The 16,071-nt window shown below is 39.9% G+C and overlaps 1 protein-coding gene across 1 annotated transcript; it reads left to right on the top strand.

Annotated features, from left to right (window-relative positions):
- The first annotated feature begins 10,298 nt into the window (after positions 1 to 10,298).
- Positions 10,299 to 16,038, top strand: hacd4 (3-hydroxyacyl-CoA dehydratase 4). Its single transcript, XM_040140671.1, has 7 exons — positions 10,299 to 10,635; positions 11,998 to 12,104; positions 12,313 to 12,440; positions 12,562 to 12,671; positions 13,790 to 13,896; positions 14,421 to 14,528; positions 15,779 to 16,038. Coding segments are annotated over exons 1-7 (645 nt in total). The 5' UTR covers positions 10,299 to 10,633; the 3' UTR covers positions 15,862 to 16,038.
- The last annotated feature ends 33 nt before the right edge of the window (positions 16,039 to 16,071 follow it).

The following is a 16,071-nucleotide window of genomic DNA, read 5'->3' as shown; positions in this document are numbered from 1 at the left end:
TTTGTATAATTCTGTAATACATAGTAACTAAATATACAACATTTCAGCCCGGAGAAGCAGTGAAAAGAAGGCAAACCACTCGCATCTTTTCCTTTTCTGATCATTACCAAAGCCTACTGGCAGGAGTGCAGTAACTTAACACAGCTCTGACACAGCTGGAGGAGAGTGAGCAGTATCTCGTGTAAAGAAAGGAAAAATACAAATGATGCAGAAAATATGCAATCTGAGCATCAGAAAAGTGTCTCGTGCACTCCTGCAATAAAAAACACACCAATGGAAGATGCTGAGAGCCACCGATTTACTCAGCTTATGGACAAAATATCATTTTGTTATAATTAGCTATAACTATCAAATTACAACATTAGCTTTTATTATATTATTAATCATGCAACCTCTGATATGTTTTAATATTTGTTTGTGGCTTCCTATCATTTCTAATTTTCATTATTAAGACTTTGTAAATGATTTACTGTATATCCTCAGACTGAATTGCGGACAGTAAAAGATTTGAATGCCCATGTAACGGTGTGCCTATCAAAGCTTTATCAGATTGGTTGTCCTGACAACAAACCTTATCAAATATAGACTGTAAGGGGTCTAATGAATGTGTATTTAGAACAGGGTCCTGACATTTGGGAGTCCACAAGAAGACCACTGACAGCCCCATTTCTGCGTGACTAACAGATAAGATTTCTGTGCAGACAGACAGCTCACTGGCTGTTTTTAAAAATACACGTGGAGCTCAAATATAGGCATGGTGACAAAATGGGAAAAGTGCAGCTATGTTAGACAGGAGGGAATGTATGCCGTGGTTGTGACACCTCAGATGAAGGCTGTGTGGCAGATAAACACCCAAGTGACAACAACTCAGCAATAACCCATCCGAGTGAGCAGTGAGCAACTGTGCACGTCTGACTGCTGGAGCTCCCAGGGGGTTAGTCTGTGTCAGTGGGGGCCAGTCTAGAGCCGGGGACCACCATGGCCCTTTCACAGATGCCAGAGGTTCCAAAGCAGAAATAGGTCAGGTTTCATCTGTCGTGTTTTCTCCTAATAGGACTAATGGATGACAGTTTGTACCAGATTTTTTGATCATAACCAAGAGCCTCTTTGGTTTGGTTTCTTAGTGACTTAATTTGGATCTCTGTGTTCTAATGTGCATTTTTGGAGCTTTGACATTGGAAAATATCAGACAAAACCTGCTCTGTGGAACTGCATGGATACTGAAATTGTGGTTAGAAAAATGAGCAATGTAGGAGGATTGTTGTTTTTAATTCTATGAATCCATGTTCAACTTTTTTTATTTTAAAGGATTCAATATATGCTATATATGCCAAAAATTGAAAGATGAGGTTAAAGCCACAAGTGTGTGGATTATCCTTCCTTCCTGGGATTCTACCGGGGGAATAGGTTTACATTTTCTCTCAGCTCTTTAACAATTGGCAAAACAAAAGTATCATTTTCTATAATATGTTAGAGAAGGCCAGTTTGAGTCCATGGCTTAACTGAAAACCAGTTAAGAGTGACCCTCTCTCCTCTGTTTTAAGGCAAAATTGCTACTAAATTAACATGTATAAAATTTAAAAGCGAAGTCCGGCAATTTACATGAAGCTGAGGGACTTGCAAGGCACAAATTCAAAGACAGGAAAGTGCAAATCTGTGCAACAAAGTTGTAATTTTCCTGACTTTTAGTCCCAAAAAAGTTGGATCCTACATTTTCCATCATATGACTTAATAGCATCTTTTGTCAGACTCTCCCTGCTTCATAAACATCTATGTCTTTATTACAAACTCCACACCAGCTTGTAATATTTTATGATAAAAAAAAAAGTGGTCTCCAAGCCCAAGGGAAGATGTGCAAGTGACGAGATGAATAATTTTGTCAGACTTGACAAAGCTGACATTCTGAACAGTTTTTACTGAATGAGTGGTGCTAATTATGACAAGTAAATTGACTTTGACATGTAACATCAGTAGAGTTCCCCTTTAAATGCTTCATACTGAACTGGGATTGTTGCTGTTATTTAAAAAGGAGGAGGAACAAGGTGGAGATAAGAAAAAAACTTTAGGCCTGAGGGAACTTTTCCTACACCACTACGGTGACCTGACCGTGGACATAACTGTGCTGTATAAGTTTTTTATTCAAACCCCAGATGCCATATATTTCAATGGCAATGACGTATCATAACTTAGAGGGCCGCACGGTGGTGCAGTGGTTAGCACTGTCGCCTCACAGTGAGAAGGTACTAGGTTCGGCCGGCCAGCTGGAGTGGGGAGTTTGCATGTTCAACCCTTGGTACTCCAGCTTCCTCCCACAGTGCAAAGACATGCAGGTTAACTGGTGACTCTGAATTGCCCGTAGGTGTGAATGTGGGCGTGACCGGTTGTTTGTCTCTATATGTCAGCCCTGTGATAGACTGGTGACCTGTTCATTTTAGAGTGGCTCTAAAATGAAAAGCGGTATAGCTAATGGATGGATGGATGCATCATAGACTCCTTGTGCATTCAAATTTCCTGTAATAAACCACCTCAAATTTCAACCTAATTTGGTATCTTCTTAAACTCTTTGATGTTCAGAAGAATTTAAAACATCTGTTGGTATGAACAAGCTTTTTTAAAACACATTTGTAACTTAAAAAGTCAAAAATTACAAAATACATGGTGTCAATGCAAATCTTCAGCACCATGGACAGCTCATGTTTTATTATTTCACTGCAAGATGAAGTACTACCTATAAACAGCTGCCTGCTGGAGCTGGAAACAAGGTTGATCAGAACAGCGAGACTGAACCAAAACAACAAGCTAAAAGAGGCTCAAAAGCTCAGTAGAAGGGAGGGGAACTACATTGTTAATATAACAATATTGATAAGTGCAGCTTTAAGTACAATTTTCACAGTTGAAAAAAAACAAAACAAAATGTACGCTACCAGCTACATTGAAAAGTCTTTAAAAATATCTGAAAAGAACAACGTCTAAGAACAAGAACGAAGAATAGGTTGGTAGCCATTAAAACCAAAACACTGAGCTGAAGGAAGCTAAAGTGCTCCATAGGGGTTAGAGGAACTGTAGAGTTGGTGATAATTCTCTGTGGGTTTGTCACTATGGGTGACACCATATGCATGAAACATAGTCGTATGACCCTTTGTGAATTTAAAATATTCGTTCGTGCGGGTTTAACCACAACAATGTTCATCAGTAGTGTCTAGTTTTTCTAAAAACAGAAACCTATGCTATCAGTTACATAGAGGGGTTATTAAAAATCTATGAAAAAAATCATATCTAAGGATAAAAAATACTAAATATCAGTCTCAATAGGATGAGATGTAACCATTTAAGTGACTAGTATCACCACTGTAACTTAAAATACTGTAGGAGCCACCAGCATCAGAGAGTACAGTCTAATTGGAATGAATAACTGGGCATGTTGATGGTTCGCTGGCAGGGACCCTGAACATACCACCATGCTATGAGAGGGGTTATGATGTCTGCTGTTGGTAGGCAAAAAATTCCAAAGTCACTCCCTGCCAGCAGTGTATATTACTGTAGATAGTGAGTGGGAAACTAGAGATGACCCTTAGCTTAAGTGGATGAAACTCTGCTCTACTTGGATAAAAACGTCCAACCCATATCCTGTACCAATATGAGCTATGTAGTAATTTTGAAATGAATCAACGATTAACGTTTTTATGTTTAGGCAACCTAAAGCCCTTAGTTAAGGGTTGGAGAAGATGTCTTGATTAAATATTAAGATGCAGTGATGCAGGACCAAAAGCACAATCTGTTCTTTGCCTGAAGTGTTTTTGTAGCCTAAATGTAACCACACATGGGACACTGAGCGGTACACAAACCCCAGTCTCCAGCACTTTGTACACCCACCACCCACCAAAATCAGTTTCTTCTGTGCAGTAGAAGTCTGGCATTTCCTTGCCAGGAAAAAAAAAACATTCCTGGCAAACATATTCCTTGCAGCAATAACGTTTTCTTCCAAAACATTTTTGGCAAAATCATTTAGTGGTATATATGTGAGGGACCTGGTAACTCAGGTGTGGATGAGGCAGGTAAGATGAAAAGGCAGCTTACTTTAACATGAGGGCAACTGGTCCAGAAGGGGAGCAGGAAAGCAGAAACTACCCTGAAAAAGGAAAAGGTCATAACACATTGTGCAGACAGGCTGGAACACTAAGGCTGAAGGACAATAGGGGTGTCCAAACTACAGCCCGTGGGCCATGTGCGGCCCGACAACTTAACTTATACGGCCACTGAGTTATCTTAGAATTAAAATTATATTTGGCCCTCTGTCTATATTCAAATGCAGTTCCCTTTGTGAACACTAGGTGTCACTAGGGAATATATAATGCTTAGAAAACACTTTGTGCCAGAGTCGCCCAGGTGGTTGATGTGACGAGTACTTCGGTGAAAACCAGTAATCTCATTTGATCCAGAGCGTGTAATCATCTGGAGTGTTTCCTGAGGGAAATTCATGCACAATATGGGCACGTAGTCTGACTCAGATGTGCGCTGGTTTAGTCCTGGCACTGTTCTGAGATCTGAAACTGACTGCCTTTTTTTTTTTTTTTTTAACCTTAAAAACAGGTCACAGCCTTGTTGAACTGAGCAGCCTTGAGTGGTCGGCAGACTTTGCTTTTTTAGCTCATTTCACCGGCCATTTGAACTTGTTGCACAAAAGTTTGCCAAGAAAAGATGTAAGTGCGCACACATGAAATCATTTGTTGTGAACTTTGAATTTTTGAGGCAAATCAGTGATGGCAATGCTGCTCTCTTCCTAACTTTGCAGAGAATCATCTCCACTTTCCCAGACACCAGAATATCTGATCACAGGATGTAACCAGCACTTTCAAGATTTGTCTGCCATTGAGAAGATGAGGATCCTAATCTCAAAGCCCTTCTGTGTTGATGTGGAAGGAGTACAGGAGGATGCGTGGTTGAAGCTCATTAAAATGCAGCGTGATGTCACTGCCACATGTCTCCACCAGCAGCTCTCACTGTGAGACTTCTACAAGCGTTTGGGAAAGTCCAGTGTCCAGATTATGGCGAGGGCTGCTGGCAGGGTGAGGAATGACAAAGTGTGAAACAGGAACGGCATTAGGCCTTGGGAACCCTGCCGGCTTACTCACCTCCACATACCTGGCCAATCACCATGTGAAGTGGCCGTGACTGTCAGATTTCCTGTTTTTCAAAAATGATTATCTGCCCTTTGCGCCCTTTCTGTCTTTGACAGGGGGGGGTCCAGACATGATTAGGCCATCTGATGTGGTGGCAATTCTTTCCATCCCTCATAGTACCAGGAGCCAAATCTTGTCTTTCCGTAAATTCAGCATCTGCAGATGGTCGCAAGCATACAGAGCACAGCAATGAGCAGTGTATGACAATGAGCAAAGAGCACAAAACTTAGAACGCGTTTATACACTTTAGTGAGTACAGAAGGGAGGCGTTGCTGAGATAAGACACACAACAAAGGAACTGTTACATTGCAGCTGCATCGTTTTACCCCTGAAGGTCAACAAACAGTGAGCAATCAGTGCATTCCATGGATGAATATAACTAGAGCATAGCAGGTGATTAGTAAAATGTGAATAGTATTAAAATGTTCCATTACACTGAAAAGGTCTTGCTTATGTAAGTATGCATACTGCATACTTGGTAGGGCTCTATAAATGAGGCCCTGTGTCACAATCAAGCTCTTCATAATTTCAGCTGATATTGCGCCTATAAGCTATATATTCCTAAATGAATATGTATTAAATCAAGTCCCCATACAGCAAATCAGGGCCCAGAAATAAATAATGTACACGTTGCACAAAAAAAGGTGTATAAACGGGTGGTAAACAGGGGACCAGCAGCTCACTTTTGCCCTGGGGCCCTAAAGAAGGTTAATCTGGCCCTGCCACACTGACTACATAATGTGAATAACCTTTGAACAGTAAAAAAACAAACCTTCAAAAACCTTCAAAAACAAATCATATTTAGGTTTCATTCCAGTTTTGCACCAAATATCCAGATAGTCCACGTAGCACAAGGAAAAAGCGGCTTTCTCAGACTTTTGTCACATGTGAGGTAATGAAACCAGACATGGGACACTCAGTTTCGTAAGGGAGAATAGTATAGGAGTTTTTCCAACCTAATTCATTTGCCAACCTAGACATTTTTCAGGTCACAGGCCTGGTGAAAGTCCAACTGTCTGCTGGTTCAAACAGTATGAGAACCTCAGTTGTCGCCCTACACACTGACTGGAGTTCAATTACGGCAAACCCAGCCGCACAAACAGGATATATTTAGCACACTATTTTTGTAGGACGGTCTGGTGACTGCAGGTCTTGAGGAGATACAGTTACTTCTGGAGTCCACATTAAAACAGGAGGCAGTCAATCATGTCGGGCTATTAGTCAAAAAGGATTAAGAAGGCGACGTAACTGGTTAATGAGAAGGGTGCAAGGTTAAGTACACCCTTCCTTTTCTATAACATCCCCTACTGTAATTAGTACAGAGTCTACAGTATACCTCCATAGCAGCAAACGTAAATAAATACATAAGATTAACATTTAGGTCATTATGTAATGTACTGTTTTGAGCTCTGAGAAGTCATGAAACAGCTTGTAAAAGCTGTCTGTGTCTCCTAACCCAGCCAGACATCTTCTTTAGCAGCTAATAGACTCACCCAGTCACTTTCATTTATCTTCACGAGTCGTGATTAAAGGGCCACTCCGCTGGTTTTACACATGACGATCGGTGTACTCATCAGCTGGAGTACTACTCAGCCTGTGAAAACAGTTGTACAGTAAATAATCTCCAAATATTTTAAAAATATACATAAAGATCTACTGAATATCTCAACAACTATTAGATGCAATGCTCTGACATTTTTGTTCCCAAACAATGAATCGTAACATATATGGTTCACCCTTAACTTTCCATCTAACGCTATCATCAGGTTAAAATAGTTTCAGTAGTTCAATACTTTGGTTTTTGACCAAATACCTGCAAAACTAATGACAATCCCATCAGCCTCAGCTGTACTTTACGTTTAGTGCACCTGCTAAACACCAGCAAGTTTAGCATTGTCACTGTGAGCAAGTTAGCGTGCTGATGTTAGCATTTAGCTCAGTCATTTAGCTCATTTAGCTCATTTCTGATGTGAACAGCTACTAGCTGCCGTGTACTAAACCTGGTCTTTAAGATCCATCAGTCCAAAACACAGTATGAACATAATTTGTAAGACATAAGGTTGATTGTAAAAAATATAAAATATTACTCTCTACTGATATAAAGTAAAAATATACTCCAGCCATATGAACTGTAAAAAGTTTAAGCCTGACTTTGGCATAACGCTTTGACAAAAAAAAAATCTTAATTCAAGCGCCGCTTACTAGCTTTTTCTAAAGCTTTCAACTGCATCTTATGGTCTTCTCTGGTCGGAGTTCGTTTAGCGTCAACACATGACTAAAGTATGGAATATTATAACAGTATGTGGTCGTATGTGGGGGACGTGACCAAAGTCAAGTGATGACAAATGAAACATGTCCATGACAACTTATTTCATTGTTTTTTTTTAATTTTCACTTGTCTACACATACATCCTCTCTGCTTTTCAGGTTATGATAGCTTTTTTCCAAAGAAATAGTGGCTAACCAGTAGAATGCAGGATTCCATCTAACAGCTTAATAAGTCTGACTCTGCAGCACTGGCCATGGCAGGAAAGGCCATGCACTGCATGCACTCTAGTGCAAGGTTCATGAGTGCAAAGCAACATTTGATACAGAAAATGAGCTGTCGTTTCAGAGAGGATATGATAGTGCTAACAACTAGCTGAGGTCCTGAGACCTTAGAACCAGACTAATCTATTTTCCATCTGTAACTGGCCTTTCATCAGCACAGAAATGGGACAGAGATAATAAAAGGTTTCATATTTATCCTGAGCTGTCCTTGATTTCTTCCCTTAGACTGGAGTGTCTGGCCTCTAAAAATGATGATCTGTCAGCGAGGACATAGCTACAGAGCCTACATACATAGCCACTATTACGGCACCACCCATTAATGCAGATGTATGAAGCTCTAAGTGTTGGTGTGCAGCTTCTTGGAGTCCTACAGGTTTGGTACCATTGTGCCTCTACAGAGAGCAAAACCACAACCTGTGCTCCACAAATCTATCTCGCACAGCACACAATATCCAGGGACCCTGCACGGAGCTGCTGAACAGATACACTGCAGATGAATTCCAGAAATATTTCCAGCATGCAGCTCCCACTAAAACTACAAATTGTTCATTTTTTTTCCCTTTTGTGTGTGTGTGTGTGTGTGTGTGTGTGTGTGTGTGTGTGTGTGTGTGTGTGCGTGTGTATTTTTTTTTTCTTTTAACTCAAACAATATACATTGTCTAATCAATGAGCTTTAGGTGTGAGTTGGTGTATTTTTGAGCTTTGGACAGAGCCAGGCCAGCTGTTTCCCCCTGCTTCCACACTTTATGCCAAGCTAAGCTAACCATGTCCAGACTCCAGCTTTGTTCTTAGCTACAAACCAACACAACCATTCTCATTTGTTCATACTTATAGCCATGTCCATCAGTGCTATGAATTCCGCCTCTAAAAGGTAAGAAAAACATAATGTTTTAGTCTTTAGTTCAAGAAAAACCTTTACAAATGTACTGTATAGGAAATGTATATGAAAATGGGGTGAAAATGAATAGAGTTGATAATGTTTTTGCAGGGAGAAACTGACGGACATTTTAATTTGAATTTTTTTATTTCTTGTAATCTTAACTGACATGTCACCCACACTGTTAACCAGAGCAGTCATGAAACATCCCTCCTCCCTGCCCTGGCCTTCACCCTCCCTGCCTTTTGACCCTGGTCACTTTTTCTGACACTCACACAGAGGAGTGCTGTAACACAGAGTACACGTGGGAATGTCCTGTGTTCTGGACTATTGTAAGACTGTTTATAAAGCAGGCTGAGTACTACCGTTATAGCGTATTTTCCACTGCAGTAAAAAGAGACACACTTGGAGAAGATGCTGGAGGACAAGACGAACCTTGTCCAAGCTCTTTATTGTCAAACTCACTCACTTCACCGAAAGCTTTTTGTATTCAAAACGATCTGCCTCACTTTCCGTGTTATAAAATGTTCTGTAGACATTCATTCGAATTGAATCTGATCTCTGCAGGAGGAATTTGTTCTTTCCACCACTAGAGAGCAGTGCATACTATTTCACTGAGTAGCACTATTATGTGTTTGTCAAACCATGTAAGACTGAATACAGACATGTTGAAGCTTTATCTCTTATTTGTACCATAAAACATTCTATATATATTCTATTAAAAATATTTACACTTTAGAGACAACAACTACAGTACATAACTAATCTGCAGTGATTTGTAGTAAATACAAACACATAAAGAGTGTGTCACATATCGAATTAAGGTGGCGCTTGCTGCCTTTGTTGGTAAATATTAAAATGATGAATCATATCCAGCTGACGACCCCACGCAGCTGCTTATGGCCCCATGGTTACCAGTGGCCCCCAACCAGGCAAAGGTGAAAATATAAAAAATCTCATTTGGTCTAAATAGTTACTGGGGTGATTAAAGTTTGTTATTGAGGTATGTTCTGAAAGATTTGCATCTTCAGTAGGAACCAGTGGGCTTGGAGCTGAGAGCCCCAGAGCAGGGAAGTCAGAGAGTGTTGACGTGAACTGTAACATCGTTGGCTATGGTCTTTTCATGGGATTTTGTTCATAACAATAAAACATAGAATATTGCCACTCTCATCCTTTAAGAAGGTTGCTGTCTACAAAATACATGTTAAAAGTTTAATTTGTCTTTTTTTTTGATTAACACATTTTGCATCTTGGAAAGTTAATTTCAAAACTAGCAACCAATAATTTTGTGCATGAAACACCAAATTGCTTAAAGCTTAGATGTAATGTGTGCTGTTGTGTTGCTGTTCAGTAAGCCACTGGTATGTTGCCATTAATAATATTTCCATGGGTGAGTGATGCTAATACAACTCCGGTATTTCAAGAATTCACATTTTCCTCTCTATGTTTCACTTTCACCATAAAGTAGCTTTTGAGGTTGCAAGACATAAAAACTTTTGGTGGTGGTGACGCTATTCTGCCCAGGGGCACCAAAAGGTTTTGACTTTTTCCTGCTGCGAATCCTAACATGCTAGACATGTAGTGTTTGTGTGCGTGTGTGTGTGTGTGTGTGTGTGTGTGTGTGTGTGTGTGTGTGTGTGTGTCTCATTCCCCTGCTGTTCCTTCTCTGCTCTCTCTCCTGACCTGTGTGTTCTTGGCAGACAGCTCATAGTTGTCTTAGAGGGGGCTGGGACTATTCCATGTCAGACTTTCACACATGGAATGTCCACTTCCTACTCGATGTGTACCAATACCTGTCACAATCAGCCTGAGGAGACGCTGCAAAATACAGATATTGCAGCATTTTTCTGCTTCCACTTGTGAGGGAGGATGAAGTAAGCGACGGGTCGCTGTTTACTGAGAGAAAACTGCCGCACAAAGCCACAAACTGCACCTGGAAAAATGATTGTCCTCAAACGCAGACAGGGATTCTGAGCTGCTCCTCTTACGTGTAACAAAAGGACCAAAAGAAGACTTCAGAAGGACAATGTAAGTGGGCATTTACGAGTACTACAGCTGTGTCTGAGTTCTCACCGTGGAAGGAATGTTCTGTATTTTCAGGGTGTGTTGAGGAATGACAGGCGAGTCAGCTCTCCGGACATTAATAGCTAAATCACTGTAAAGAAAGCTTGTTATCACTTGGTATTTGGCAGGTTTTTTATTCAATTTGAGCTCACAAAACAGAGGCAATGAGTTTTTTAACCACACAGGGTGTTGTCTTTAAATAATTTTATTGTTTATCTGTATGAGTATATCATGTAAAAGTAGTTATGTGTCAGGAATTTGGCTTGTGGGAAACTGTTCCTTAGAGGGCCTCTCTGCAAACACTCCTTTATAAATGCAGAACCCTTTAATCTGATCACAGTTTTATTCCACTTTTATGAAGTAAAGGATTTAAGAACTTTATCACTTTTTTAAGAAAAGTGATAAAAATATGTAAAAGTAGCAATGCTTCAATGTAAAAATACCTAATTTTAGTTAAAAGTCCCACATTCAAATTTTTATTGAAATAAATAATCTCATTAAAATGTACTTAAAACTGCACTGATCAATAATGTTTTATTAACACTGGATCTAATGACTACATGTAATGTGAAAGAGGCCACTCGTCGTGAGTAGTAACCCACAGAGAATTATCACCGACTCTGAAGTTCCTCTCAGCTCCACATTGCCTTTTTTTTAGCCTCTTGTAGCTCATTGTTTTGATTTTTTGAGTTATGTGGTTTAATTTACTTCTTGGGTAAGTAAACAGGGCACAGGGACTTAACAGAAAACCAGGTTAGGTGCTTCCCCCCACTTCCATACAAGAATGGTATCAATCTTCTAATCTAACTCTTATGAAGGAAGTGAGTGGGTGTATTTCCCAAAATGTGGAACTATTCCTGTGAATACCAAAAGTAAAAGTATTATAAAAATGTTGACACTTTTGGTGGTGTTAACTTTGGCCTAATTTATGGAATAACATTAAGACATACAGTATTTTCCTCTGAAATGTGGAAGTAAAATGTCAAACAAATCAGAAATGCTTAATGAAAGTCCCCTAAATTCATACTTGACTACAGTACTTAAGCAAATGTACTGTTTCCATGTAGAATGTTATAATTAAAGTGAAACAGTGTTGGCAGTTGTACAGTAAACAGATCCTTCGGACATTTGGACCTGTTATACTAGGAAGAGCAAAGGTGTAATTAACAAAGTTCCATTTACTGTAAGTGTGACTTGAAACCCGGTATAGTAAACGGTTGCACCTGCGCAAGTAAAGATGACCAGAATGTGAAAGGGCCATACTGAATTAACAAAAGCCAAAGGCCAGGTTTGATAACCTGATCTGTGAACTTTGTTTGCTTGCAGGCTCAGCTTCAGGCTTGTCTACATTTTCTCATATAACCTGTTCCAGTTCTGTGGACACACATGGATATTGGCTAATACCATAGCCAGGTTTCTCACATTCGGTCAAGGTGAGTTTCACCAAAATAAAATATTAAGTTTCAGATACCAGCCCAGTGCAAACAAAAATTATGGATTTGAAGTTTAAACTTTTTAAGCCCAACCGAACAGACCAGCTCTTTAAACCAACACTGGTCTAAACTCAGGAGAGCAGGAATAATATAGCTTTCACTAAATGGTATATGTTAGAATGATAAAATCTGATTTTTGATATTGCAGATGCCTTAGCAGACACTTTCTACTCTGTTGGCTTTGTGATGAGTCTTTGCCAGCTGCTCTCCATCCTCGAGCTTTTCCATATTGCAGATGGGATTGAGAAAGCCAGACTCCTTCCTCGCTTCATCCAAGTGTGTATCACAGTTCAACCTCAATGGAATCAAATTAGTAATCATGTTATCACATGGATAATCAAATCAGTCTGTGTATTTTTAACAGTTGGTGGATTGTGCATGCCATTTGGTATTTTAGGTGATGGAGAAGAACATCCTGTTGATCATGGTCATCATGCTGGAGGAGTTCCAGAGTAAACCAGTTGTGTGTGTCCTGTTCTTCTTGTGGAACACTTTGGACCTATTACGGTATGCGCATCACTAACATCTAGTTTCTGCCTTGCACGTCATCCATTCTGTTTGTGCTTTTTATGACAGATGAATGCATTTATTTAACACATATTCTTTACAGGGCCCAAATATTGTTTGTTTTGTCCCACTAGCAGTGAAGCCCAAGGATAATGGAGGATGTCCGCTGGGGTGTCCATTTATCTGTGAAATAGTTTGGCAAGATACCTTGACATTTAGTCAAGTGAATATAGTGAATATTCATGATGCTCAGAGGATAAGTCCTAGTAATTTGACTGGTGAATTGAGTATATTGCCACAAAATGTACTGAGTGATTTGCATTGCATTTTAGGACGTGCTATTGTATTTTACAGTGCCACCCACTCACCAACCATAGCAAAGCAGATCAACATTATCATTCATTTGGAGTCATCTTTCAGGCCACCTGGTGATAACTCTGTTTTTGGTCTCCACCATGTTCACCAGCTGGTCTCTGACTGTCTCTTTCTGCTGTTTGCTGCTGAGCAGGTAGTGGACAGTCGGTTATTAAGAGATTTTTAGCTGAAAGCAGCTGCAGGCTGTGGCAAAAACAGCGCTATTAGGGTAAGAGTGAACCAAACCAGTAAAGTTGTGGGCTAAAGAAAAGAGGGGAAAGCTCTGTAAAGCCAAGGGGCGCTGTAGATTTGGGTGACAATCCTCTGTAGGTTGATCACAACGAGTGACTTCTCTGACTTCACACAGTCAGTTAAGCCTTTAAGGGTGAAAACTCTCCTGCTGGAGCTTGTTAAAAGTCCGACACCATCATTTTGTACTAACTGGTTGCGCAGGTCAAGTTGAATATATATATAGACAAGTATATAGAGAGGTACAGTGGCAAAATAGGTTCTAGTTGATTTGAATTAATTTCTTGGAGTCTTTCTCGGAGATACAGAAAGAATTGCCAAGTGTAAATTTGAACAGTCATGTTGTACTATCATTTATAAGGTTAAAAACTGGAGTCCTTACATGTGTACCTACTGATTGAATTAAGCAATTTTGGAAGGGTGGGGCACCCCACCCTTCCGAAATTGCTTAATTCAATCAATAGTAAAATTGCTTAACCTTAGTTAACATTTTGATGTGTGCTGTTTGATGACAGATATCCACACGAGCTGCTGTGTGTAATGGATACACCCTCCATCACCATGCTGTGGACTCGCTACACACTCTGGATCCCCTTATACATCCTGTCAGTTGCCATTGAAGGTGACTAGATCAGTTTATCACCTTCAGTTTTGCCATTGATGGGGGAAACTTCAATACTTTTCGGGGCACAAATACTCAACAATAAGAGCTATACTTCTTTTGGATGTATCAAAGACTGATGTTGTGTAAAGGAAGTAGTGTGCATACAGGAAATGAGTTGGCAAAGCAGAGCCGATGATAAAATGTCAGGAAGTGCGTGAGGAAAGCACGTTCCACTTAAGTGTGTGTGAGCGAACAATGCTGTTCACTGCAACCAAACACACTCTAGTGAAGGGACACACGGGCAAAGCAGTTAAATAACCAGTTACCACTGGCACTGTGTCTGTTCAAAACACTAACATTACTCATAGTTAGTTATTGTAGGAAATGGCCTTTATTGGACTACAGGAAGATTTAAAATGGTTTTTAGAAAACTTTAGCCAGGTTCTCAGTGGGGCTGTAAAGAACTTACTGTATGTAGTATTAAAAACTTGAACGTGTTCCATTTCTACTGACTATAATTGTTTTGTTTTTGTCTTCTTCAGGTGTCACTGTATACCAGGCCCTGCCGTACATTGAGCCAACGGCATCAAACTCAGCCAACATTCACCTCCCCTTCATCCTGATGGTCTACCTGCCCGTTCTTGCTCTTGGTAAGATGAGGTAGCCAGCGTTCAGACTGCACTGCGTTAAGGAAACATGGATTGCAGTGGTGGGGGTGTGTTGCTTCAGGCCCCTGTTAGAAGTCCAGTATGAGTAGCAGAACGGCTTATAAGATGACAAATCACTGAACAACAGTGTCTAACACTATGAGACAGGAAAATTATTTTATAATTGGCAGAAATTATTTTATCTATTATCGCAAAAAGTGTTTCGTAATCAGTAGAAATATGCCGTTCAGGCCAAATACTACTTCAATTTCAGATGTGTGAATGACAATAGAAAACAACAGCTTGTACGTCAGCTTTTAGATGGAGTTCTTTCTTGGTGAACAACAACCAGATGCAGTGAATGTGTGGAGCTTCATGCAGTCTTGTCGTCACAGTGAGGTTGCTAGGTTTTGTACCATTGTGTGTGTACGGAGACCAAAACCAAAACCTGTGCACACTGACCATATCTGGCAACCAGCGCTAAAGCTGGAGAGGTTGCACAGAACAACAGGGTGGATGGATAAACTCTCATTATACCTGCTGAACATCAGCATGTAAACATTGTCATTGTGAGCATGTTAGCATGCTGATATTAGCATGCAGCTCAAAGTACTGCTGTGTTAAGCACAGCCTCACAGCTGCTAGCACAGCTGGAGACTCTTAGTCTTGCTACATTTCTGTTGGAGTAGGCATTAAATTAACATGATACAGCACGTTAATCGGTCAGCTCTGTAGGTGTTGGTAGGTGTTCTTTTGATCTTAGAACAGAGCCAGGCTAGCTGCTTCCCCCTGCCTCCAGTCTTTATGCTAAGCTAGGCTAACCACATCCTGAGTCCAGCTTGTTAATTAACACAGACATGAAATTGATGCCAATCTACTCGTTAAACCTTTGGAAAGACAATAAGTATATATATTTCAAAATGTTGAAGTAGTCCTTCAACTAACTGTATTGGGATTAATAGTTTGACCTTAAATATGATTAAAGAAAGAAGTAATTTGATTGATAGATTTGATTTAGAGGTTGCTGGTGAATGACGTTACCGATCATCTCACACCATTTAGTTGTACTTGCTGAACTACTTAGGCTGCACATAATTTTATACTTAAACTCAGATATTTAGAGAATTTTTGCACATAGTTCTGTAATGGCCATCTTTTTGCAGCTGTTAGATCTGGGCCATAAATATAAAATTATATTATAAACACACTATTTTGTTTTTGCCAACTTTCTAACAGCAGTGTTGTCTTTTCAGGAGCCTCCGTAACAGTCTGGCAGCTGCTGAAGGAGAGACAACACCGCCTAGAGAAATGGGACCGGAAGATGAAAAGGAAATGATACATTTAGTCAAAGAACTGAATGGTTGGACGATTCAAGTCTTCCAGTAACTTCATCTGAAGTTCAGATTTTTTTTTGAAAAGATAATGAAAAGATAATGTTTTAATTCAGGAAGCCACGAAAATCAAATTGCCACCATACCATTAAATATTTTCTGTTACACCTTTAATGGAAATACTGTTTGACAGAGCAAATTCTTCTTGACATTAT

Source organism: Xiphias gladius, chromosome 12 (genome assembly GCF_016859285.1).
Source record: "Xiphias gladius isolate SHS-SW01 ecotype Sanya breed wild chromosome 12, ASM1685928v1, whole genome shotgun sequence".
Taxonomy (NCBI): domain Eukaryota; kingdom Metazoa; phylum Chordata; class Actinopteri; order Istiophoriformes; family Xiphiidae; genus Xiphias; species Xiphias gladius.
Note: the sequence above shows the minus strand (reverse complement) of the source record. Positions and strands in the feature narration are given on the sequence as shown.

Excerpts from the sequence above, each read along its gene's own strand:
- hacd4 (XM_040140671.1), top strand. Across the intron at positions 12,105-12,312 it reads GTTTCTCACATTCGGTCAAG|ATGCCTTAGCAGACACTTTC; the intron begins GTGAGTTTCACC and ends TTGATATTGCAG. Across the intron at positions 13,897-14,420 it reads CCTGTCAGTTGCCATTGAAG|GTGTCACTGTATACCAGGCC; the intron begins GTGACTAGATCA and ends TGTCTTCTTCAG.